At 40.6% G+C, this 27554-nt stretch overlaps 2 protein-coding genes across 5 annotated transcripts in view; one reads left to right on the forward strand and one right to left on the reverse strand.

Annotated features, from left to right (window-relative positions):
- Window positions 1-4618: 4618 nt before the first annotated feature.
- On the reverse strand, window positions 4619-14751 carry FASTKD3 (FAST kinase domains 3). 2 transcript variants are annotated; one of them, XR_001815970.2, is made up of 7 exons: window positions 14658-14751; window positions 12144-13605; window positions 11407-11492; window positions 8518-8692; window positions 7308-7498; window positions 6876-6990; window positions 4619-4992 (listed from the first exon to the last, which is right to left on the reverse strand). XR_001815970.2 is itself a non-coding variant. In XM_017496924.2 (7 exons), the coding sequence occupies exons 2-7, from the start codon at window positions 13579-13581 to the stop codon at window positions 4897-4899; spliced, it is 1980 nt and encodes a 659-aa protein (XP_017352413.1). In that variant the 5' UTR covers window positions 13582-13605; window positions 14658-14751; the 3' UTR covers window positions 4619-4896. The 2 variants fall into 2 exon arrangements, 1 of the variants encoding a protein (XP_017352413.1); XM_017496924.2 differs by having other exon boundaries at window positions 7308-7377.
- MTRR (5-methyltetrahydrofolate-homocysteine methyltransferase reductase) overlaps window positions 14237-27554 on the forward strand; it is a 33268-nt gene continuing 19950 nt past the window's right edge. Inside the window, exons 1-5 of one of the 3 annotated variants that reach the window (XM_037727280.1) lie at window positions 14237-14363; window positions 16887-17040; window positions 20376-20529; window positions 22387-22504; window positions 25085-25451. In XM_037727280.1, coding sequence (XP_037583208.1) covers window positions 16912-17040; window positions 20376-20529; window positions 22387-22504; window positions 25085-25451 — 768 coding nt within the window. In that variant the 5' untranslated portion in view covers window positions 14237-14363; window positions 16887-16911. Of the gene's footprint in view, window positions 14364-14831; window positions 14907-16886; window positions 17041-20375; window positions 20530-22386; window positions 22505-25084; window positions 25452-27554 lie in introns of those variants that run through there. The other 2 variants (XM_037727279.1, XM_017496923.2) reach the window with 2 other exon arrangements.

Genomic DNA, 27554 nt, shown 5'->3' on the forward strand with positions numbered 1-27554 from the left:
TCAGTTATAGATGGATACTGAAGTACTTAGGATAAAATCATATGATAGACTGGATTTCTCTAGAATCATTTCAGTAAAAAAAAAAGAAAAAGTTATAGACTAGATGAAACATGATTGGAAAATCATGATGATTTTTCATGCTGAATAGGGGGATTTGTGAACTTATTATGCTTTTTTTTTTTTTTTTTGTGAGATGGGGTTTTGCTCTGTTGCTCAGACTGGAGAGCAGTGGCATGATCTTAGCTCCTGGCCTCAAGTAATCCTCCTGCCTTGGCCTCCCAAAGCACTGGGAATACAGGCATGAGCCACTGAACCAGCTTTTCTTTCAATTCTTATACTTTTCTTTAAATTCCTTTGTGTGTTCAAAATTTCCTGTAATGCAAGCAAAAACATTAGGGTTATTAAAAGAGATTGTTTCTTGTAAACATTAGAACCCAAAATATCAGCTTAGCCCACACACACTGTGAGCACTCTGTATCGGAGACTGTGGGAGTGAGAGGGAGATGTGTGCTTTTTTCTGAGATAGGATTACAAGTACTAGATGAAGGTAAAATTTCTTTTGATGGAGCCCAACATGGGGAGAACATCAACATGAAGTCAGGTTTCCTGACTGGTGCAGCAAGGGAGACTGCATACCCCAGGAGCCAAGAGACATGGAGCCAAACACAGGACCAGATAGGGCTGTTATGGGGAGGGGTGAATTTAGGTAAAACTTAATGAAGCTGGGCTGGAGAGACTCAAGCACAGCCAGTTTGTGTGCCAAAGAGTTAGCAGTAAGCTTGGCCTATGAAGCTGATTCAGGTCCCTCAAAGGGAAGACAAATGTAGAATGCTGTTGCAAAATTCCCACATCTAGAGCTCTGCAATTGAGGGGGATATTGAAGCTACTTCTCCATTGGTCAGATTGGGTCATGTGGTTCAGTTCATATAGACAATAGTTTGATGTTCCAGTTTATTGACTTGATTTCAAACAACAAAGTCTTTAGAGAACAAAGTTTCTTAGCACTATGTCCTTGATAATTAACAAAAGCAGTTGTCAAAGACTCACAGTGGCACTCCTGGAAGTCCTGATCAACAACTCAGCCATGTTCCTTCTTACAAACTGTGCCTTACATGAACCCTCACCATGAGCTGTGTGATAAAGTTTAACTGAGAATGAATGAATACACATGTACCAATAACAGTAATTGCACTCAATGTTCACTGTTTACTATTTTCCAGGAACTAGGCTAAACAGCTTACAAGACGTATCTCACGTCACTATCCACACCAAGTAATGGAGCTGGGTATAATCCCAGTTTAGGAGATCTCAGCCCTAAGGGGATAATTTGCCTACTTCCTCACTGAGCCAAGATTCCTCTTGGATTTGCACACAACATCATCTAGTAGGTATACCTTTGTTAGAAGGAACTGACTGCTTCCCTGTTTCCCCAGAATTCTATCAAATTGAGAATTTTGCTCCTTCCTGTATTTTCTTCCATGTTACAAATACTAAGTGTACCCATGTACCCAAGAGAAGCACATTTGTTACCTAGAGGAAGGTAAGGAAAAGTAAAGAAGACTGGCTGTTTCATTCAGGCAGAACTGTCAGCATGCTCTTCCACAGCTCCTGCCTGCTTACCATCTGCACACAGTCAGAGGATCCTCTTTTTCCTCCAGAGATCATCTAGTGTCAACCGCAGCAGTGAAATCAAAGTCCTGAGCTTTGCTGCCCCCTATTGATAGGTCCAAAGACTATCACTGTTGCTGCAAGACATGCTAGCAAGTAAAACAATTTTTCACTCATTTTTCTTGCTTTGCTTTACTTTTGAAAACAAATATAGCAAGTTTATGCAATTATTAAAAATACTGTCAAACATATATTGGCAACAGCCATCATATTAGATGTGTAATTGCAATGACATATCACATCACTTTTGTTTGTACAGGTATAAGACATACAAATTCATCAGCATGAGAATTCAGTTTAAAAGGACTTGGCTTTATGATTTGACAAAGCTTGTCAAAAAAAATTCGCTCGTTAGTGAAATCAGCAACCTTATGTATATCTATTAGCCTAAACTATTTTCATGTACTTTATCAGGATTAAAATTTGAACAGGGCCAGAGGCAAGTCTAGCCTCCCTCCCCAGCCAACCCTGTATGCTTTGCACTGGGTGTTCTAGCCATGGCAATTGCACCCCCAGACCCTCTTCTCTTCCTTCTAAAACTCAGCTTACAAATCACTCTGAGGCTCTCACTGCCCAGGCGGGCCTGCAGTCTTTGCTTTCCCAGAGCCTTGTCTGTGAGTCGGAGGTGCCGGAGGCCTCACCACTCCCATTGCCTGCTCATGAATCTGTTAATCTCACCCATTTCAAGCCCCCCACCAGGGCCAGGACTCTTTCCTACTTAGCCCTGGAGCTGGAGTATTGAGTGTGCCCAGTGTGATCAGAGCTGTGAGTGTCTGCTGAATGCATACACGAAGAGGGTTGGGGAGAGTCAAATGAGACAGGCTCAGCAAAGGCTGTAAGTGAAAACTGCAGAAGGAAGAGCATCTGATTCTGAGCAGGAAAAGGGTTGCAATGGATGAGATGGACTTAGGTCAACAGTACACGTGAACAAATGTTCGGGCTGTATTTTTCTTCATAGCATTTATAACAGGCTGTCATTACCTCTTCGTGTGGCTGTTAAGTTGGTTAAGTCCGTCTCTGCTCTTTAAACTGTATGCTTTTAACCTCACACCACATTTCTGGTTTGAGTCTCACACCAGGAATTAGCTGAGTCATGGGGAGAGTGTACAGCACAGTGAGGGTGGGCCAGAGGCCAGGGAGGGAACTGAGTTCACAAAATGCAGAAGACGACACAGGACTGGAGACTAGCTGCAAGGAGGTGTGAAAGGGATTTCTGAGGCCTGATGTGATCTGGAACAGATCTTAGGCTCAGTGTCAGGAACACCTGTTTTAAGTCATCTAACAGCTGTGAAAAAGTGTCAATCAGCTAATGACCTAGTTTCAGAGAGGTGTGACAATCCTTCCAAGCCAGGTCCCAAATGCGCAGCAAGGTCACCTAGGTATATGAATATATCAGAACCTACCTACCTCTCATTCAATCTCCATTTGCCTCCATTGTGTCAAGCTTTGTCACTGGAGACAAAAAGTGATCTCAGCTCATCTAGTCTCCATTTTCTATTATAATAGGCCCCCAAAGCTAAAGTGAAGTAAGAAGCATGATGGGGTGGACATTCAGACTAGTACTAGCTAACTGGCACTTTGCTAAGTGTCTTATATAATTCTCATCTCAACATGTTACAGGTTCAGCATGATTGTGTCCCTTGTCCTTCCTTCAAAAAAGACATGGCAATCCTGACCCAGTATGTGAGAATGTCACCTTATTTGGACATAGGGACCTTAGAGATGTAATCAAGATAAGGCCACTAGAGTAAGCCTTCATCCAGTATGGCTGGCATCCCTGTAAAAGGGAAATTTGGACACAGCCAAATCAGAACACCATGTGAAGACAGAGACACATGCACATTAACGGCCACATGAAGACACAGGGACACACACACACACACACACACACACACACACACACACGGGAAGACGGCATGTGAAGATGGAAGATGGTTATGTTCCCACAAACTAAGGAATGTCTGTCGTCATCAGACGCTGGAAGCAGCAAGAAAGGCTCTCCCCTCAAGGTTTCATGGGGAGCACGACCCTACTGACACCTTGATTTTGGGTTTTTCAGCCTCCAGCAATGTGAGAGTAAATCTCTGTTGTTTTAAAACACCCAGTTTGTGCCTTGCTGCAGAAGCCATAGGGCCGTGACAGAAATTCCATTCCAATATTAAGAGTAGCTCTCAGGAAACTGAAGCTCAAGGTCACAGTTAGCAGGCAATGAGACTGAAACTCAAACCCAAGCTGTAGGATTCCTGAACCTAAATTTTTAGCACTGTTTTATTGCTTCTTAGGGACAGATTCAAATCTGACATTCATCACTCATGATGAATGATCAGGTAGAACATTCGCCGTCTCTGAGTTGGCCCACTACTCTGTAAAATAGGAACAGTACCTAAATTAGAAGGCATCACACAAGCGTCATGCTGAAGTGCTCAGCATGCGCTCAGCACAGTCGGTGAACGCTACACAGCAGCTGCTTGGTTCAAGGTCACAGCATGACTTGTGGTGAAGCCTGAGTGTCCAACCCCAAAACTCTGCTACTCCAGTCGGCCTCATTGTCCTCTTCTCCCCTGAAACTGTAACCTGACTGTAAGGAGGCAATGAAGCCTCTGCAATGAACTACAATTTACTTCATTCTTGATCTAAAATTTAGAAGATCCTTCCCACAATCAAGCACCTCCCCAAAAAACCTACCTAGACTGCTTTTCCACTTTTCTCTATTTTTATTAAAAAAAGTTCCCAAACTAATATATCGTATTAACTAAAGGATTGTTTCTGTGTAATTCCATAACATTTATATCCAAAGCACTGTACTCTATTTTTCATTGCTCCCTTTCCTTATGGTACATCTCACTTCCACTCACAGAATACAGAGAGATAACTTTCTTACGTCTGCTAGAAAATAAAAGGTCTCTAAAGAGCAAACTATTTTCATTTAGCAGATAACTATGACAAAAGATTTTAAAATAAAATTTATTCACTGAATACCTTTATCGCACATGATCAATTGTTTGATGTATAAAAAGTATCTATGACGCCAGTACTAAATTAAAATTAAAATTTTACCACAACAAATGTACACATGGTATAAGGAAAACTACAGATCCTTCCAGATCACCAGTCTAGAACATATTCTGCAAAGTGGCTAATTCACATTATATTCTTTTTTTAATATTGAGTTCCATAAAAATGTAAGTTATTTCACTGTTTGAGTTCTGAAGCCAGTATTCCTTCTTGTCACCAATGAACAGTGTTTTGAGAAAATAGTTTTCTTTGTAAATATTCCACCACTTCGAGTCTTGTTGTTAGCATCTCAATCTCATGATAGGGCATCTGTAAAGGTAGAAAAGTAAAACTGGTTAAGATCTTTCAAATCTGAGATTACTCTGGCTGTTGATTACCTTGTTTCCTATATGCTTCCCCACAGCAGAATGTAAGCTCCTGGAAGGCAAATTTCCCAACCACCTTCTTCATCCTGTATCCCCAGTGTCTAGAACATTGTCTGGCACTGAGAAGGGGCTTGGTAAATATCTGCTAAATTAATATGTAGAATATGTAAATAAGAATTAAACATGATCCCTTGTTCTCCAGGAGCTTACAAGTGAGGTGACAAGTTAAATTACACAATAAATATGAAAAACAAGCTGAAGGTTGGTGATCTAGTGCTGACAGGAAGTGGGCATTTCATTAGCTAAGGGGGGATGCTGATGAACCACTGGAAAGTAAGTATTCAGAGAGCTGGTGGATGCAGCAGGGGCAAAGAAGGAATGAAGAGAGGGAGCAGGAGGCTCAGTAAAGAAGTGAGCTGCTCAGCTGGGAGCAGAGAGGCCGGCTAGTAACCACGTGTCAGGGGCCTGGCTGCAGGCTGACCACGGAGAGTTTGAATGTTAAAGTGTAGAGAAGTTTTTACTTTATTATGTAAGCAGTAAAGAAACAATGAAGGCTTCTGAGCACACACTGGCATGATTAGTTTTAGGAATACTCAGCTGGGGAGGTGCAAGATGGAGAAAACAGTTGGCAGATATGAAATCAGAGTGCTGCCCAGTATTGACAGCTTAGAGAATTAGGGCAGCTTCATTCATATGCACTGTTGAGCCCTCACATAAGACTTTATTACATTATCCACAGTGAAAACACTGAAAAGGTCTTAAATAGGAAGTGTTGGTGAAGCTCCTCGTTATAATGGATTATCTTGTCCATTATTATTTATTAAATCAAGGAGAAATTAAAACAGAACACATATTCCGACAATTGAGTAATTCTAAAAGCAGAGTTAAGCATATAATGAATATAGGTATGCGCCACCTTTGACAAATCAAAGCTCTGAAAATGCTGTATTTCAAAATATAAGACAAGAGATTTAAGCCGAATTGACAACATTGCTATTTAAACGAGACATAAGATTGGTGGTCCACTGGGCTGGCAGGCCAGTTAGGGCTGCTGAAGTATATTAAAATGGAGCCTGTGCCTGAAAGATTTCTGACCAGACCAAGCCAGTTAGGCCTTGGAAATAACCTTCATATTGTTTAAAGAGCAAATGTTAAACACAATTTAATTTGGGATATTTGTTGTAAAAGCTTATACTAGAGAAAAACAGAACTTATGCTTAACGAATCAGAAGCATCTCACAAACTCATAATTACGTAACTACAAACTGTCCACAGAATAATTCAAACAAAGCAACAAGAATATATAACTGTAACCAATCAAGTCTATTCTTTGGGTCTTTGTGTTCTTTCTATAAAAGCCTCCCTCATGTGTTCGCAAGCCATTTCTGTGCTGTCCAATTCATTAACTGCTGTTGCATCAAATTCTTTAAAATGTTATTGTGGCTCAGTTTACTTTTTTTTTTGAGATGAGTCTCACACTCTGTCGCCAGGCTGGAGTGCAGTGGCATAATCTTGCCTCACTGCAACCTCCGCCTCTCAGGTTCAAGCGATTCTCCTGCCTCTGACTCTGGAGTAGTTGGGACTACAGGTGCATGCCACCACACCCAGTTAATTTTCGTATTGTTAGTAGAGGCAGGGTTTCGCCATGTTGGCCAGGATGGTCTCAATCTCTTGACCTTGTGACCTGCCCAACTCGGCCACCCAAAGTGCTGGGATTACAAGCATGAGCTACTGTACCCAGCCTATTTACGATTTAACAGTCACCTGGAAAAAACAAGTTTTAATTAGGATTTCCTTTTAGAAAAAAAAAAATAGGTGAAATTGTACCTGAACAACTTGATAACCGAGTAACCGTAGGTGTCTTTGTTTAACAGCTTCTTTTCCTAGTAAGTGTTTGCTATTAGAGCAAAATCTTTGTGGACCATCAATACACAGTGCTATCCTGAAAAATCAAAAATAAAGAAATTTAATTTTTAAAATAATCCAAAATATTTACTATATATTTTAGTTGCCAAAGTTTATTTGGGATTTGGCTATTACTATATGCCAACATTATTTTCAAATACCTCATGAATTTGATCTTATTAATATTAACGTTTATAAAATATTATAAGGAATTTCCAAAAATGACATTCTGAAAAGTAGTATTTTAATTTCCAGAATCGTATCTATTTTTTTCACCTTCTTGAGAAAAAGATACCACTGCTTATTAGCCTCAACAACACTTGTAATGTGAAAAAACATAACATTTTTCTGTACCTTTTATGGACATCTTCATTAACTGTGAATGGCAATACAAATCCTTCTTCATCTAATTTAATTTCAACATCTGGTGAGAGAAGAAAGGAAAAATTCCTCTTGTGACACCCTCATAAACACTATCTTCCTGTATTCATTTCTTTGCTCTGTTTTGATTCCTTCCACATTGCATTGGTCAATTGGACTGAAGGCTGCAAAGTAATGACCACAACCACACAATGGTGAGAATTGTAATTTAATTGGCTTTTATGATCAATCAAGTCAGCCTTAAATTAAGAAGGCTCAACAATGCTAAACCACAGAACGTGTTCTGAAGTTACCTGGGGTATGACAAGAACCATGCATGTTTTATCTTTCCCCTTATAGCAGGGCAGAGATCCTTTAATCCAGACTGTGAAGAAAACCCTTAAGCCGTTAGACACCTATGCAACTCAGAACTTCCATCATTCCAGCTCACAGTGCCTCCACGGTAGGTAAAGAAAGTGTGCTGCACCCGGACACCTGGTGTTCGAGCATGGAGGGCTTCCCTGTCCTTCCCCTCTGGTAAACTGCAGTTCCCTTTGTAAAGAGAAGTGACCATCTGAAGCCTGTGAACTGATGTCCTTTATGAGACAGCTTTCTTCTACTCAACGATTTAGGAGAATTGTAAGGACAGAGAACTGGGAGTGCTGTCCAGGAGAAATTTCTGGGATGTGGAAATCTTTGTAATGGCGCTATCCAATCTGGTAGCCATAAGCCACACATATGGCTACTGGGCACTTGAAATGTAACTGAGGAATTTTTTTAAACTTTTAATAATTTAAATAGCCACATAGTTTAGTGGCTACTATAGTTGGACAGTGCAGGCCTGGGTTTTAGTAGTAGCTAACAATTAGTGAGCATTTCCTATGTTCCACGTGCTACTTTATTTAGCCCTTAAATAAGACTTTGAAGTCACTATTACTCTTATTTTACAGAGGAAAAAGCAAGCAGAAAAAGGTTAAATATTCTGCCCAGGACATTTTGCTATGTGGCTAACATGTGAGACTTAAACCCAGACAGTCTTGACTCTACAGTTCTGCTGCTAACCACCTGCTTCAAATTGCCTTCAGGGAGGGGACCATTCCATTTTGCATTTCCAGAGAACTTCTATTGCTTCTAGGTCCCATATATCTCCAAAATCGAACAGGATGCTTAGGTTTAAAACAACAAAACTCCTTATACTACTTACCTATTGTATAACAATAGGGTGTCAACACTTTTGAAGCAAAATATAATCTTGCTCCTAAAAGGTCAGTCAGCCCAATCTTCACAGAGCTATAAAGATGAAAATCCATAGGGGTCTCCATGGAACAGCATGGGGTAAGAAATGATTTCACTTGATATTTAGGAAGGAGTTTTGGACCCTAAAAATCATATGTGCAAACATGAGAAAGAAAAATGAGATATAAAACCAGAGAATAAACTGAAGATTACCTAGGTAGAAAAGTTTGATATAATATTACCTTACAGGCATGATACTTTTCCAGGGACTGGGACAGGTATCTCTCTCAAAATGACGATGCAAACTTCTATTGTTACAGTTCAAGTCTAATAGTTCAAAATATCTTTTATATGTGTTTTTAAAGTAGTCACCATAAATAGAAAGAAAAGTAAAGAAGGAAGGTAAAAAGGAATGGGGAGGGAGCAAGAATAAACTGGATTTCAAATTTTTGAATTAGGGATGCTGAACTGGTAAATATAATGAGAATATTTTAAAATATGAAAAAAGCTGAAAGCTGAAAAACTTCTGGTTCCAAGCATTTTAGATAAGGGGTACTCAATCTGTAGTGGAAAAATGTGATAAAAGTGGCATTCCAACTTAGAACGAAAAGGATAGCAATATAATAAACAATGCTGAAAAACTGGTTATCTATTTGGAAAACAGATTTGGAAAAGAACTAAATTAAAATTCTGTCATCCATTACAGACTCTAATAAATTCCAGGTGGTACAACATGCTGACTACGGTTAATAAGAATGTATTGTGTTCTTGAAAATGGCTGAGTGCTTTCTTTTTTTTCTTTTTTTTTAGACAGAGTTTCACTCTTGTTGCCCAGGCTAGAGTGCAATGGTACGACTTCAGCTCACTGCAATCTCCACCTTCTAGGTTCAAGCGATTCTCCTGCCTCAGCTTCCAGAGTAGCTGGGACTACAGGCATGTGCCACCATGTCCAGCAAATTTTTTGTATTTTAGTAGACGTGTGGTTTTACCATGTTGGTAAGGCTTGTCTGGAACTCCTGACCTTGGCCTTCTAAAGTGCTGAGATTACAGGCATGACCCACAATGCCCAGCGAGAGTACATTTTAAATATTCTCACCACAAAATAAAATGATAGGTATGGAGGTGATGCACATGTTAATTGGTTTGATATAACCATTCTACAATGTATACATATTTCAAAACATGAACACAATCAGTATATACAATTTTATTTTATTTGTTTATTAGAATACGTATATAAATAGTAAAAATAAATTTGATTTTTAGATCAAAGATCTAAATAAAATTTTAACTAGATTATTTTAAAAAATGTTGTAAAATATTCATGCTCTTAAGTGAGGCAGGAAAATCAGAAGTCATAAAAGACAGATTCGACTACAGAACATTTAAAAAGACATCATAAGTAATATTAAAAAGTAATATGAGTACAAATTAGGGGAAAATAAGTACAACATTCATAATAGTTAATATCTGTTTTACAAGGAGTCCTTATAAAAAAGACAAATCATCCAACAGAATTAAGGTGTAGAAAGGCAATTCAAAAGAAATGCAAATGGCCAACATATATTTGAAAATATGCTAAACTTCATTAATGCTCATTAAAATGCAATTTACATATATGGTACGATACCCTCTTTCATTTAGTCGAGGAACACAAACGAAAGAGACTACTAACACACTGTAATAGAAGTGGCGGAGACATGGCCACCTTCATTCATTGCTGAGGAAATGTGACATCTATAGCTATTAGAGAAAAAAAATCTGCCAGTATCTATCAAAAATTAATCCAGTAATCCCATCTTTAGGAATCTAGTTTATATATGAAAAAAACCAAAAGGGCTCCAGTATGACAGGATTTGCAAGAATGTTTATTACAGCATTCCTGATGGAGACAATGTTGGGAAAAAACCTTAAAGTGCATCAATAGTGGAATAGTGGAATAAACACCATGAAATCTCATGGTTTTCTAAAAAGAATGCATGTGACCTGTGTGCACTGGTCTCAAGGAATGTCCATGATATACTGGGCACAAAAGCAAACTGTACTTTGATTAGTCAGTCTCATTCCTTGACAAGAGAAAAAATAGACAGTGTTTATGCACCTGTATATATTTGGGCATAGAAACCGCTTCTAATACTGTTCCTTTAGCGATGTTAAGAGATGGGGGTTAACTATTATTTACTTTATATAACTTAGGACTGTCTAAGCTGTTTAAAAAGGGGGTATTTTTCCATTCTTATGCCTTATTTCAAAAATCAGATACTCTATGATTCAGAATCAAGTATAGAGAAGCAGAGAAAGAATGACATAGCCTGGTGTGCTATTTCTGATCCCACATAAGGAATGTGATAGATATTAGAATGAATCTTTATAGTACTTTATGGGAAGAACAAACTCTAGGTAAACTAAACTCTGTTAGATAAAAGTGAAACTTCTGGCTTGGCTTAAAAATGTAGTGCCCTTGCAAATAATTTAGGTATTTGTTCAGTCCAGACATTCATACTTTGATAACAAACAGCTATGGGAAAGCTAGTACTAAACTTAGTACTAAAACCCTATAAAACCTTCAGAGAGAGTGGAGAAATACTATAACACACATGCCTGCAGCACCTGATACAACCTCCTAAGAAATCTTACATAGAGAAAATTGTTCCTTCCAGAACAAGAACACAAAAATGGGGTCAATTTATCAAAGAAAAGCCTATCTGGGGACAACTAACTCCAAGTAAATGAAATTCTGCTTTTTCATGATGTTATTGAGACAGATAAAAAGTAAAGGAACTTAAAAAGTTTCAGGGCAGACAAAAGGAAACTGCACCCATAAAGAAATAAAGCCACACACAGTTCATGCTTTTACCTTATAGAAAGGGCATTCTAGGATTGAGGTTAAAAAAAGTTGGGTCAGTTGTGCCCGACTCAATCTGTCCAAATGAGATTCTTCATCTGAAACAGAAAGCATCCCAGTTATAGTTATGTCTGAATTGAGGTATAGTTATGTCTGAATTATAAATATGTATGTGAACATCATGAACATTGAATATCGCCTTATACACGCTAGATAGAAGTATTGTACTTTTAAATGACACTGTGAAATTAACTTGTTAGAATTAACCATGCCCCCTCTCTTGCCACAGATGAAACTGACTTCTAAGAACCCAAGTTCCTCGCTACAGAATACAATTAAAAGAGATAAAAAATGTTCAGAGAATTAGCGAAAATTTCCTTTAACTATGGAGTGCCGGAAATTTGACATACTTGGGTAGCCTTGAATTCAGATGAAAAAAAAGATACAGTTGCTCATTCATCAAAAGTTCTAACATGTTAATGTGGCTAGTTCCACTGCCATCAGCTCACCATATCTCATAAGAATGCTGCAATTTCTCAGCTGAGGCAAAAGTCACTTTATCTGAGACAGCTTTCCTCCCTCTAGGCAACATCCTAGCATGCTGTGTTTACGCCAGCATCTGTTAACTTCAGATCTTATCACTATGGAAGAAAAAATAAAAGCAAGGCATTGCCTCTTTAAGAGACTTGAAACCACCACCAGTACAAAGGTTAATTTTTTCCTACTGTCAGAAGTTATAACCAACTCACCTTGTAGCCGTTGAAGGAAAAAGGGGTGGAATATTTTTGCCATAAAGTTGACTGGATGGCATTCAATAAGTGAACATGAATGAAGAAGTTTCAATAGTGCTTTGGGTGGAAAATAATTGAAATGAGTGAATAGCATACTTTCCAGCTTTCGAAATAAAGCAGAGGCGTTTGGTGGCAAATAATTGAGCTTTCCAAATGGTTCCATTAATGTAGAAATCTGACTAGGTGAAAATTTTTCTGATTGGCAAACAAAAGTTTCTGCCACTGCATTGAGGATGGGTTTTGAAAGAATCAGTTTTCTACTGCAGTACTCCATGATTCTGCTGACAACTTCAGGATCCAGCGTGAGATGGAGTGCAGCTACATGCTGCTCTAGGGCTTTTGTCAAAAATCTGTCATGGTGCCCAAAATATATGAACGCCTCCAAGACTCTCCCAAGCTCCTTGTGAGTGAAATGTGGGATATGCCTCACGACATATTTGCCCAGTTTTATAATCAGAGGAAGTGCTTGACTTTGATCAAGAACCATCAGGGCAGTGAGCATTTGGCTCATCAGTTTAGGACTCAGGTTGGAAACTATTGCAAGGGAAAAGTTGTTTATCTTATTTAAAAATGGCTGGTGTTCATCCACTTTTTCAACACATGCCTGCAAGATTCTATAAAGGGCCACAATATCCTCTGGGGTAAATGTTTCCAATTTTTCACCTTGCAGTTGACTTATAATCAGTTCTAGTGTCACACAACCTGGACCGTACAGTCTAATCAGACTTTCCCCAAGGATACAAAGATTGTGAACTTCCAGGCCACCTTTTTTGAGACGATTTTGGCATTCTGCCACCAGGTTCAGTAACAGGCTACTTTGAGGATCCACATGCAACAGAATCAGAGCTTGCAAAGCAGTCACCAAACTACTGTTTGACAGCTCTGAGGGTTCCTGTTCAAACTGAAAGCATAAAGCTTGAAAGATGCTATTCTCCAGTATTTCTTTTGGCAGCCCTTGATCACCATCCTTTTTTTCCACTTCACAGATTCGTTGTAAAGCTCCTGCTGCCACAGTGTCAGGCAAGGTTTTCATCGTGCTTATAAAACTTAACACTTCTTCCGATGAAGTCAAGTTGCTTAATCTCTTGTAAAACCTCTGACTGTCCTCATTTTTAATATTTTGGTCAAGCCTGTCCCAGTCAGATACTTGAGAGAATACTGGCCCACTGAGTGAATGAAGGTCATTTCCATTTTCCAAATGAAAGTTTTTACAACGGGCATGATGGAACCTGACCTTGAAAGGCTCAGGTTGCCATGAACAGAACCAAGGGCACAGATGGTCCTTGACTACCTTGTGAACATGAGTTGGAGGCTGATTTTTTAAAGTAGCCAGAGTTCCATGCATCCGAAAATCAGATAAACGATAAAGGTTCTTCCTCAAGATGATTAAAGCCATGCCATCCGATTCTCAATTTGATAACTAAACAATTTAAAAAGACATGGTTAAATACATTGAGAACATGATTGACCCAACATCAATGTTTATGAAACTACAAACGAGTACCCGAAAAAAAAGTGGATGGATAACATATGAATACCAGAGGAGCAAGGTCTCTGCATCCTAGAGTTAGAAAGTGGCTGACATCTAACAATCACTACCGCTTGCTAAGCACTGTTGTAGGTATTCTATTAACCTACACAGATTAAGTACATTTACCATCTTTTTACGCAAGGAAGTTGAAGCACAAAGTCACTTTGCCCAGTTTATGCAGGTGGTTAAGTGGCAGAGCTAGGGTTCAAACTCAGGCAGTGCAGCTCTTAAGGGTGGCTCTTAAACGTTGGTTGAAGGAAGGAATTACATTTCGATAAAAATCAAACAAACCAAGAACAGGTAAAGTAGGCAAAATGAGGAGAGGTTAGGGCAGGGCAAGGGTAAAAACGCGTGGACTGGCCAACATGGTGAAACCTCGTCTATACTAAAAATAAAAAATTAGCCGGATGTGGTGGCAGCGCCTGTAGTCCCAGCTACTCGGGAGGCTAAAGTAGGAGAATCGCTTGAACCCAGGACGCGGAGGCTGAGGTGAGCGTAGGCTGCGCCGCCGCACTCCACCCCGGGCGACAGAGCGAGACTCCGTCTGAAAACAAACGCGCTGGAAAGGCCCTAGGCTGTCGATTTCCCCTCGGTGATTGGAGACGGTCAGGGTTGAAGAAACGGTTTACTCAGGCAATCGAAAAAAGGTAGGAAAAGCAAAAGCAAAACACAGATCTATGAAGGGAGAAGGTGAGGCAGCCAGTCCAGACCTAAAGACGCCGCGGGGGGATCTGGGAACAGGAGCGTGCAGGACAGGTGGGGAGCCCCGGGGCGCGTCCTCCCAGAATTGAAAGGGATTCGTGGGCCAAGCACACCCAAACCCAGGGCCCCGGGGACCTGCGCTGAGGCACGGGCCGGGCGGCGCAGCCTGAGGAGAAAGCTAGCGAGGTCTGTGACACCCAGCTTGGCCAACCACGCCGAGAGCCCGCGTGGACACCTACCGCGCACTGCCCGCCAATCACTCCAGGTGGCCGCAGAGCTTCGCAGGGCCTCGTGGGCCTCCGTAGCAAACGCGGGGCGGGGCGGAAGCACGGCTCGCGGCTCACGGCGGAGCAATATGATTGGTCCAGGTCCCCTGCGGAACTTCCCATTGGTCCAAGGTACCGAGCAGGGCGCTACGTCAGTGTGCTCGGGTTCAAGGTTGGTGGAAGTCGCGCTGTGCTGTTTAGTCCTAGGCTGGGGGGGCGCAGGTGAGCGTTTCTGGTGGTTACAGTTCTCGGGTTCCGGCCGCCGGCCAGCCCTGCACTAACGCCGAGAGAGAGGCGGCCCGGGTTGGGGAGCGTGCGCCCGTGGTTCCTTCGCCCCTCAGGTTCTGGGGGTCGCCGCAGGCGTCGGGCTCGGGCTTGGCTTTGGTGCCCCTGGGAGCGCGTGCCTGGCCCCCTGTCGGCCTCTGCTCGGGGAGGTCCCTGGGGGGTGTGGGGCCCTCCGCCTGTTCTGCCTTTGGTTCTAAGCGCTGCAGGCCTAGGGAAACCGCACTCGGAGACGCGGGGAACGGGGGGCGTGCCGGGGAGGGGCGTCCGCTAGGGACGTTCCGAGCGCCTACCCTGCGGGATGCGGCTGTGAGCTCTGCCTACGGCCTCTGCGCCGCCCCTGGGTTTGCTGGGGCCCCGGCCTCCGCTGAGAGTCGTGGGAAGGCGGTTCCAGGCTGTGGGCCAGTAGCAGGGGTGAGGGGTTGATTGATCCTGGGAAGCCCTCAGGATGTGTGTGTTTCATGGGAAGTGATAGAAATTTTAGCTGTAGTAAGGTTTACATTATCGTTCCCACCATTTTCTGTAAGCTGTAAATGTGTAGTGTTTTTATATTGTTTATTCAAATGACTTATCGAGTATCTGTTTTATGCCCGGTGCTGTTCTTGACGGTTCATTCACCAAAAACTAAGATTTTGGTTTGGTTTTCAGTTTAAATCTGTCTCTACAAATTGACAGCTCTCCAGTTTTAGCCGTTAGATGAGTATGGGAAAAAAAAATCTGTGTTGTTTTACTACTGTTAATCTCTTCACTAAAAACGTGTTAGTAAAATGTTTAAAGGGATTGGAAATATTTATTCTTTATGTGCGCTTGTATGTGTATATTGTACTGGAGCAAGCATAGAAAGTCAACGCCAAGACAAAAGTATGCCAAATTGCAGGGCCTTTATTGCTGGCAGCCACAGAGGACTCCTGTCTCTCCAACCCGTGGCCCAGAAAGGAGGGTGTCAAGACCTTTTATACCTGTAAACCACCTCGGGGGTGGGGGTGAGGGGCTTCAGACATTCTGAGGGCCAGTGGATTCTGTAGATCACCTCCTGGCAGAGATGAGGGTGAGGACTCCGGACATTCCAAGGGCCAGGGGATTTAGGACATTCCAATTGTTACTTAAGTGGTTCACAGAAGTCAAGTTAAGCGTTAGTTTACACATTGCCTGGGTAGGGTGGAAATCACAAACCTTGGTTACTTATTACAAGCCGCAGGGGCCAAAATGGCGTGGGTTTGGACTGCTTGCCTGTCACATCAGGGTTACAGAGAGCAGTTTCAACGGAAAGCCGAGGTATGGTTGAGGTGTGCAGTTTTATGGGGCTTTTACCATGTCACACTTATATGCCCATACACTCACATATTTTTGATTTGCATTAAGTAACAAAGGAAAATACGTGCATCAGTTACCTTTAGTACTTTGATTAGTTTAATGTTAGGATCAAATAGGAACCAAGAATCCTGTCATTTGAATATAATTTTTACTTTTTTTTTAAAAAAAGAGGCAACAGATATTTAAGACTGGTGAGCGATACGGTGGCCTAAGCTTTTTTCAGGTTATTGGCCTGTGTTGCATCCTTTTTCAGGTAGATGGTAATAGTCCCATTTTTTGGGTAAAGGGGCTGTGGTAAAGATCATTTGGGGAGCTTGCCTTAATGGGTTGCACTTAACGAACCACAGATTCAAGCCCAAGTAATTCCGAGCTGGTAATCTGATTTTGAGCCATGGAATTAAGAGTTTCATTCCTATATTCCTTAATTTGATGAATTCTTATTTAGGCTCATTTAAGATTCGTGCTAAAAACAAATTTAGAAAAGACTTGCATACCCGTATGTGTGTGTATTGTTGCAGTTTCTTAAAGATTGAGGGAGAATTAATAACTTCAGGTTGTTACTACTTCATTAAAAAGATGATCTCTCTTTTTTCCCTCATTTTTCAGTTTCTCTGTTACATGTCTTGGAGTTATGAGGAGGTTTCTGTTATTATATGCTACACAGCAGGGACAGGCAAAGGCCATAGCAGAAGAAATACGTGAGCAAGCAGTGACACATGGATTTTCTGCAGATCTTCACTGCATTAGTGAGTCCAACAAGGTGAGAGCCGTGACTCTGGGTTTTACTGTTTTGTGCTTTGAAGAATTTTGGTTGGGAAGTGATGGTTATGAAAAGGACACTAAATACCACCAGATAATCTTTGTTTTTTTAACAAATTTATTTGTTCAATAGTATGGTAAGATTTCAGCAGCTTTTTTTTTTTTTTTTAAATTTAGAAGTGTGCAATTGAATTAAACTAAATGGCCTCAAAAATTGAAGCAAGTAGCAACTCCTTAACTATAAATGGCAGAAGTAGCATATGCCTTGTTTATTTCACAGAGTGGCTGTTGAGAACAAGTGAGATGTGTGAGTGCTCAGATGTGCTTTCTGTCTCATGAATCTTAGTGTCCCACTTTTTTCCCCAAAAGAAAGGCCTTGCCATTCCTGTTAGAGTTCCTCCTAATGAAAGACTGCTAGATTCTTTTGTGAAATAGAATTTAAAGTAGTAGTGTTGGGATCTAGATGAAACTCTTCTTCAGGGACTGGTTGTTTAAGTTCAGTCTCTGCAGAAATTCCTACCTTAGCGTATATGCAACTTTACAATCCTGTGTTCTTTTATTTAGGTTGCCACCTCCAGATTACACTATTTCAGACAATTCAGGCGTTAACAGTTAGCAGGGGCATTATACCACAAGATGATGTGCCAACCACTAAGCAGTTCATATCACTTCAATACTTCAGAGATGTTGGGTACTGGCCCCAACCCCGTACGTGGGTGCCCTTAGTCCCTGTGGTGAGGAGGAATTGAGGAAATACAGACAGACATAAGAGTAGAATTTACAGCATGGGTCTAGGGGATCAATGCAGCAGTGGGAAATGCCTTGGCCCCAGCTCTGGGCTCGAAACACTTTTATTATGGGCATAATCTCATTGATCTTATGGGCATAGAAAGGGAGGGTGGAAGGGTAGGTAAGTGGCGGGGAGCACTTGTGATCCTTGTAAGACATTCTAAACTAGTGCTCTGAGGATTTAACAGCACTTGAGATTCTTCTAAGACATGCTAAACTAGTACTCTGAGTTTATCACTGATTATTACCAGGGTGCATCTACATCAGAAGTATAGCCTATGAGGAGCCACCCAGCCTGACCACACCCGATGCATCAGGAGCTTTTGTCTCCCTAGCTTTGAGGACATAGAGCAATTAAAATCACTCCATATTCCCAGAACCTAGGCAGAGCCTGAGGCGTTCCGTAATCTCTGCCCTGCAGGGCTTTTCTCCTCCTTACCAGCCCCCATCTGCAAAGACCCTCCCAGATCTTGTGAGCAAATGTTGCCTCCCTTCTCAGAGATCTTTGCATAAGCCCTCTTTATGAGACTCTCATGCAGTCTCCATGTTGAGATGGCATTCATGGGACCAGAGCAGTATTGCCTGCTCTGCAACCACTCCTCGGTGTTCCCAGGTGTAAGTGCTCTCAGATTGTCTTCACCTTAGGCCTTCTGTTACTGCTCGATTTCTAATTAACTGCACCAATAATATAGTTTAGTTTGGTATACAAACTTCAGTGTACTCTGAACCAAGCAAGCTTATAATTTAGCTAGAATTAATATAGGTCTCCCCCTGGCCATCTTGACCCACAAGAGACTGCCCTGCCGGTATTCTCACTCAAGTACACAACCCCCTCTGGCCTTTCCTGAAACTCTAGTTCAGAATGCTAGACTGTGTGCAGCTGAAGTGAATTATAAACCCAGCTCATAGAAGGCTCACCCAGTTCCTTTATGCAGCCCTGCCATGGTGACTCTGGAGGTAGACAGTAGAAAAAAGGGAGCTTCCCGGACGAGACCACCAGTCAGCAGGCCCTGCCATTCTACAGTAACTTAAATTCACATCGCAGTGCCACATGATGAAATGTAATCTGAATCTGTTACTTTGGACAGAACCAAGGTCATCAGTATCAAAACTACCCCTGATTTGGCCCCTTGTGGTTGACCTCGGTAAGTTGATCAGCAGGTGTTTGACAGTCAGTTGAACGGTGAATTTTTTTTTTTTAACACCAAGTTAGTCATGCTGTTTGTCCTCCCTGACTGAATGGTTTCTCTAGCTGTTTATGATCTAATCTCCTTCCTAGTTCACATAGTCCTTTTTAAAGGGACCGACATTACTTATACAAACTTTATGCATACGGAGTTTAACACACAACTGTGTAGACTCTTGGAAGCATTAAATGCCTTGGTAAAAAGTTAGCTCAAGTTGTTAACTCTATTACCAGCATGAAAAATAAAGTGAATTATTTGGAGCCAAATTAGATGGCGTTCATGGGCAGCAGAGCTTGTGAAGTCTTTGTAAGTAGGACAGGGAAGTGCTTTATTTGAAATATTTAAATTTAACATGAGAATAAGAATAAAGAAACATGATTTGTAAGAGTTTATAACCAGACTTATAGCTAATTATATTCCCAGCTCTCTAGAAACCTGAGAGAATAAGGAGCCGTTCTTGATAGCCAAGTCCCTGATTTAGAAGGGGTAACACTTTTAATTTCCCAGCTTTAAAATGCCCTCTTGTCCCTCTGCCTTAGTGTCACATGCAGTACACGTGGCTGGTTTTATGTTTTGCTGAAGATTTCAGAGCTGGTGTGTTTTTATGGCTGTCTTTCTTTACCACAGTATCCTGTTTGTTACTTCCATGTCTTGCCATGTTAATCCTGAATGCTTATGTATCTGTTCTGTTTATCTCTGAGTCTCCCTATCCCCATTTTAACATCTCTTTCCTTGCTTTTTTTTTTTTTTTTTTAGCATTCACATTCATACAGAACTAACAACAAAGAATAGCCAAAAAAATCAGCAACAAAAAAACTTCTTATGAAAAGATGTTTACACTCTGTTAGCTGCTGCTCCTCCTTGGCAGCTCATCACAGTGCCTAGCTTCCTGATAATTGGCTCTTAGCAGGGTTGGTTTGCCTTGCATATTAGAGCTCATGTTAATATTTGGCCAATGACTTAGTTGCAAAGAGTTGACTATATCCTGTTTCCTCTGATTTTTCTAAAAATGAAAGACTAGACTAGGTGGAAACCTGGGATGGGTCCTGTCTCTGCCTTTCTGGTCTCTGCCTCTGGTATATCACATAAGAGAAAGACCTGTTAATCCTCCCAACCTCTTGATGATTGAGCCTCAACAAATCAGATGCATGGTTTCCTTGAATGAAATCCTGCATTAGGAAACTTGATTAAGCTGAGAGCACCTAGTCATTGGGTTGGTCACTCTGGCATACATCTCAAAAAACCTGGCAAGGAGGAAAATTGAAATACAAGACAGGAAACTAAGTAATTGCTTTGCTGCTGTGTTAAATCAAAAACGCCTGTAGTGTTAGGTCCTTGACTTGATATCCTTGTTTTGTAGTATGACCTAAAAACCGAAACAGCTCCTCTTGTTGTTGTGGTTTCCACCACGGGCACCGGAGACCCACCAGACACAGCCCGCAAGTTTGTTAAGGAAATACAGAACAAAACACTGCCGGTTGATTTCTTGGCTCACCTGCGGTATGGGTTATTGGGTAATGGACTCTCTCTTCTGATCTTACTATACTGTTATTATCTCTGGTATCTGGATTATTTTTCAAAACTATGAAGTGTGATTATATAGGTTTTCTTTTTAATGTAGATATTGTATATATAGTATACATAAATGCATATAATATGCTACCTTTTATGACTCTTTCCCCAGAGCCACACCTCTGCAGAACCTCTTGAGCAGCATTTTACCTTTTTTTTTTTTTTTTAGACGGAGGTTTCACTCATGTTACCCAGGCTGGAGTGCAATGGCGCGATCTCGGCTCACCGCAACCTCCGCCTCCTGGGTTCAGGCAATTCTCCTGCCTCAGCCTCCTGAGTAGCTGGGATTACAGGCACGCACCACCATGCCCAGCTAATTTTTTGTATTTTTAGTAGAGACGGGGTTTCACCATGTTGACCAGGATGGTCTCGATCTCTTGACCTCGTGATTCACCCGCCTCGGCCTCCCAAAGTGCTGGGATTACAGGCTTGAGCCACCGCGCCCGGCCTTGAGCAGCATTTTAATTAAAGCTACACTTCAGATGCAGCCATGAACATTTTCAGAATAGTAGTGGCTGGGCCTCATCCTACTCCTACTAAAGCAGTCTGTGAAGGAGCAACCCCTCATGCCATTTCTTTGTTTAGAAAAACAAAACAAAACAAAAAACTCCCAAGTGATTTTGATAATTTCTTTAAGAACCTAGAATGGTGATTTTCATCCTCCAGCTACGCATCAGGATTAGCTAGGGAAGTTTTTATTAAATTCTATTACCTAAGCCCACCTCCAGTGATTCTGATGTCATTATTTCAAGGTAGGGGTCTGGCATCATTATTTTTAAAAGCTCTCAGGTGATTCTAACATGTATCCCAGGTTAAGAAAAACAGACCTAGGACTCTTTGAAGCACAGTTCAAAAACGTTAAAGGATCAAAAGGATCAGATCAGCACAATATGATAGCAGAGGGGAATTGAGGGTCCGCATTCCTGACTTGTGACCTGTATTGGCCTATCTTTGAGGATTATTTTTTTGGAGAGGGTAAGAGAGAATACATACTTGTTTGAAAATCTCTCAAAAAGAGTATAAAGAAAAGACAGAAGCCTATCCCTCTGTTCTAGTCAATGTTAGGCCCATGTATGGAACCACTCATTTCTCACCCTGTTGTAGAGAAGAACATGGAGATGACTAAACGACTGAGGAATTTAAGTTTATTTTTTACCATGAGACATAGAAGCAATTCTTAATTTCCCCAACACAGAAACATTTATAGCACATTGTTATTATGATTATTTATATGACAGGTGTACCTCTCTGTATCAGGAGTCAGTAAACTCTATCTATAAAGGGCCAGATAGTAAATAAATTTAGGCTTTGCAGGCCTGCTCAAGTCTGCTATTATAAATAATATGTACACAAATAGACTTGACCGTCTTTTAATAAATCTTTATTTACAAATAAAGGCAATGGATGTGATTTGACCCAGAAGCTGTGGTTGGCAGACCCTTGCTCAGTATCAGAAAAATGCACAGATAACAGAATTGTGGTTTTGCAACCTGTCCAATCCTGGTTTTAAGATTTCTGTATTTTTACACATAGTCATGAAGATGAAAATGTGAAGTCTTTTCTTCCAACAGTGGCCAATAAGTATTTTGTTTCATTATGTCTGGTACTTTTATGTTGTAAAATAAAAGAAAATTGTCTGCATGCATGGTATTAATCAAGGAGAATAAAAGTGAAGCTGTATGTTATTAACTCCATCCATAAGAACATGGAATAGTATTGTTTTAGATATTTTATTTACCTATTCTTTATGTCCTTAAATTTAAACCTTATTGTGCAGTAATTATGTATTTGGACTCTAGGTCTCGGGAATTCAGAATACACCTACTTTTGCAATGGGGGAAAAATAATTGATAAACGATTTCAAGAGCTTGGAGCCCGGCATTTCTATGACACTGGACATGCAGATGACTCTGTAGGGTAAGGGCTGTGTTCTCTGTTTCTTCCAGTAAACCATCTACATGATGAAAGTTTGTTAATTTATAAAACATGTTGGCTTTTCATTTAACACTGAAATTTTCCTCGTGTTTTACTATCGGTAGCTGTTTTAGCTTTAGGACCCATGAGTGTCAGCCAGAGCTTGATTTAACTATTTTGCTGATTTTCTTTTGTGCCTGTTTTATCCTTCTCAGTATATGCTAATGGCAAGAGTTAGAAAAGGTGCTAGTACAGTTATCTTTAAACGGTGTAGGTATTTGCAGAAATTACCACATTTTTTAGGGACTTTAGTAGTGCATGCACTTCTCTCTGCTGTACACACGGAGCCATTAGATTGGTCTCTTCACATGGAGGGAGCCTGGCGAGCCTCTCTTTGCTGTTAGAGAACACGGGTCTGTGGGCCTTCACTGCAGACTGCATTGCTTGGCGCACTCTTACCCTCTGAATGGCCATTTGCCATCATGCCAGTCAGACATATACAGACATTTACTTTGTCTTCATTACTTTTGTTACTGTTTTTACAATTCAGTATTTCACCTGGTGTGCCACCTTTCAAATCATCCTGATGTGTTTATTCAGTGGTCTTACAGATACTGTCCTATAACATATTTATCCTTTAACTACTTTAGCCAGATAACAGCACACACCCTTGAATTTTTTTCCACTAGGTGCGTGTATTAATTTTCACTCACTGTGTTGAATAATCTGTTTATGAGAAAATGACAAATTCAGCAAATGTCTTGCTTTGTGGCATGCTGTATTTCCACTGAACTTACCCCTGTGCCCACTTGTTCCATCTTTCCCTTCAGCTGTGATGCTGTGGGTTTTTTCCATATCCCAGCACACATATTCTTGTTTGTGACAAAACTCTGTGACATTTCCTTGTGAATTCACTTTTAGCTTTGTACCTTTATATTGAGCTTTTTTCTTCTGCCAGAAGCTCAGTGACATTAAATGCTTAGTCTTGTATGAGCTACCTTTAACTATTAATGTAATGCTTATGTCATCCGTTAGGCCCATCCCTCATCTATATTTCATTTCTCTTCAAAGGCTTTCATTTTCTCTGTTGATTTATTGGTGTAGGTATTAAAATTCTTGACCGTATATTTCAGTAGACTACATTGCTTAGATTTTTCAGCCTAACTACCTTACCTGAATTTTGCTTTTTCTGAAATGGAGATATTTACAAGACATTCTTGCTTGATGTACCACCATATTACATGGGGTTATGAATGCACACTTGAGTCCAATACCTGGGTTCAAATCGTTGATCCCCCACTTACTAACTGAGACCTCTGTCAAATTACTTAAGCTTTTTGTTCCTTGATTTTTGCCTCTGTGCAATAGATAACAGTAATCTATTTACTGTGTAAGCTTCATAGGAGGATCAAATCAATTAATACATGTCCTTTTAGAACAGTGCCCATCATGTAGTAAATGACATTCATTTATTTACTACATAAAAGTTGCTAAGGTTCACTCAGTGAATGCTAGCTCTGTGAATGGTTATGCATATTATCACCTTAATATTTCTGAGTTATGAGAGGGGCATTTTAAATGTAGCTGTTATTATTGAACCTATAATTTTATAAACTTGTCTTCATAAAGGCTCCTCAGGACAGATGTAATGTATAACCAAATTTTGAGCTGTGCACCGCATGAGCACTTACTGAGCATGATGAAATTACAGTGTGAGTCATGAGACACAGGTCTGAACTCTGCCTCCTCTTGATACTCATTATCTTTATGAATTAGAATTTAATTGATACCTCCTTTGAGTTGTGATTAAAAGTGATGTTATTTCCACTGCCCTGACACGGTCTTATCCACTGACTCTACTTAAACTTGTCTGTTCAGGGAATGCTGTTGTTATCATACTTGGTAGGTAGACTGCCACATTTAAGAAATGTATTTAATGATGAATTCAACTTTCCCAAACGATGATTACTTTTTTTTTCTTCTGTGGTCAGCCTCCCTGGGAATTTTACCAAAAAAGAAAAAAATTGTTTAGGACTGAGAGAAAGGCTTTAACTGTTGATTTAACCAAGAACTTGGCATTAATCCATAGTGATTTCTTGCTGATAATTGAATCTGTAGGAAAAATATCAGTAAATTGACTAGGCAAAAAAAAAATGGTGTATTTGATTGATGGAATGATCATTTGCAGTATTATGGTAGCCTTGGATTTTGGTTAAGTTTTGTTAGCATTATCAGAATTTAGCATGCCTGTTTAAAATTATATCTTCTTAAAGTTTACCAATTCTAAGACATGAAGAGAAATTCTATCCTTATCATCTTATTACTAGAATGTCTTCATATCCCTCTTCATTTCTTTTACCTATGTACATATTCATAGGTTTTCAGCTACATTGCTAATGAACACATAATATATCCAGCTTTTAAAAGCTTAATCATAAAGCATGTTTTGTAGTCCTAATGGTCTTCATGGCGCTTCTAACAAGTGCATACTTAGCCAGATGGACAGACTGCCATTCTCCTGTTCTGCATTCGGACGGAGAACTTAGGCATTTGTTTTGTTTTTCCTCTGTTACTACTGTCCAGTTTAGAACTTGTGGTGGAGCCATGGATTGCTGGACTCTGGCCGGCCCTCAGAGAGCATTTTAGACAAGAGCAGATAAGTGGAGCACTCCCGATGGCGTCACATGCCTCCTCAAGGACAGACCTTGTGAAGTCAGAGCTGCTACACGTTGAATCAGAAATCGAGCTTCTGAGATTGGATGATTCAGGAAGAAAGGATCCTGAGGTTTTGAGGCAAAATGTAGTGAACAGCAATCAATCCAGTGTTTCAGTTGAAGACTTTGAGTCCTCTCTTACCCGTTCAGTATCTCCACTCTCACAAGCCTCTCTGAATATTCCTGCCTTACCCCCAGAATATTTACAGGTACAACTGCAGGAGTCTCTTGGGAAGGTAAGCATTTTTTTTTTTTTTTAATGCTATGGATGTTATTTAATGATGGATGTTAGCTTTGGGTTTATTATTACCACATTAGAAGAGAGGTCAACAAACTTGCTTACTGGCCAAATATGGCCCATCTCCTTTCTTTTGTAAATAGATTTTACTGGAATACAGCCATACCTATTCATTTAGCTCAAAATCTTTTGAGCTACAGTGGCAGAGTTAGTGGTTATTGCAGTTACCTCACTTAAACGATTTACAAAATAATGAAGAACGAAGCCTAAGGCATTTGGCCCCTTTCAGACAAAATTTTCCCACTCAGGTATTACAAAAGGTCTTGTATTATTATTTCTGTATTTGATGAAGTAAATAGTTAAGAGCTTAGTTTCATCATTATTTTGAAAAAAATAACAACTTGGTTTCTCGTTTTGGATGAGTCTTAACAGCGGTAAGTTGTGTGGGCAGTGAGTTGGGTATCAAGTTGCACAATAGCTAACTTCTCCCCATAGTCAGTGTATGGTACCCTGAAATCTTTCCTAACTTTCTTCAAATAAATTTTCAGAGCAGCCAATCTTTTAATGCAGGTCTAAGCCCTCTTTCTGTTGAGGGGCTGTTTGGAGTTCCACATGGACTTTTCTTACAAAAACTACTCCCTTGCTGCAGCTGTTACTGTGTTTAGATTCTTGTTTTCTTTTTTTTAATGAAGACAGATTTGGACATTTAAGAAATAATTTGGATGCAGCATCTTTCTAGTATATTAGCACTATTTGTAAACCCCTAGTATGATAGCAGTTTTTTTTAGCATTTATGGTGTCTTTCTAAAGCTTTCATATAAGTGTGATTTTGTATATAAACAACTGTAGGCTATTGTTTTTGCACTTCTACTTCATTATTTTGTGAATTGTTTAAGTGAAATAATTGCAGTAAGTGTATCTCAGTCTAGTTTGGGAACAGACACAACGTGTGCCTGGACTGGTGGGATCGGAATGCAGTGACGCACCAGCGAGTAGCCCCATCTGGGAGCCACAGGGTCAGCTGACGGCAGCAGGGTTAGAGAGTACTCAATTTGACTAGTAGTTTTAAGTTAGGAGGAAGATCTGTTTAGAGTTTGTGTGTTTTTTTCTTAATAGAAAGTGTCATTAAATAGGCTTGAGTTGTTAGTAATGTAGTTAAAAGGCTTAACAAATCTCAAGTATTTAAGGGAGACAGTATAAACATAAAATAATGTACAGAGTAAAGGATGGGGAAAAAAAGAATGTTTTGTGGGGCATCCTCTTGGGACCATCGCCTTGAGGCACAGAGGGGACAGAAGCAGGGTTGGGCATGGTGAGAAGCTGAGCTGCGATGCAGTCTCTGCAGAGGCCTCAGTCAGCCCCTCCCTGTGGCATCTTTCTCCCATGTGGAAGTATTCCCTCCAATAACCAGAGGATCTTCTGTGTTGTGCGGTACAGGGGCAGGACCTGTTACTGGTCACCGTCTCTGCGACCTACTGTAGAGCCCTCTCCTGCTCTGGGCCCCACGCAAAGCTGGTAGCCTTTTCTGTCGGATGTCCTGACATGCACCAAACTGTTTGAACCCTAAATATTTTCCTGACACTCAGGCCCTTTAATTGCATAGGGCATGGGTCTTACCAGAGAGACTACTGTTCTGGCCACTCCTCATTGCTCATTCGGTCTGGATAACACAGTGCCCCTGATAGAGCAGGCTAGTGTGGTGCTTTGCAGGTGTTCCACATTTATTCAGACTCTTATAAGAGCAGGCAGCACTTATTATACCCCTGGGGCATAATTGTCTGTTCCAACTCCAAGTGAACTGTTTCTGGTCTTTCGGGATAGGGTTGGGAAGCAGCACTTTGACTAAACGGTTGTCCATGTACCTGAGGCCATGTCAGTCTACTCTGTCATGGAAAACCAGCTTGTGTGGAGGTACAGCGGACCTGTTACTTGTTTGAGTCTCCAGTAGTTGAGTGTCATTCCTCAGGATTTGTATGGTTTTTGCAGAGATCAAACTGGTAAATTCAGTGAAGATATGATAGAGACCATCCCCTGTGTCTCAGCTTTTTGAGTATGCCTTTTCTCTCAGGATGCTTCTTTTTTTTTTTTTTTTTTTTTTTTT

The sequence above is a fragment of the Cebus imitator genome, unplaced genomic scaffold (assembly GCF_001604975.1).
Source record: "Cebus imitator isolate Cc_AM_T3 unplaced genomic scaffold, Cebus_imitator-1.0 Scaffold226, whole genome shotgun sequence".
NCBI lineage: Eukaryota > Metazoa > Chordata > Mammalia > Primates > Cebidae > Cebus > Cebus imitator.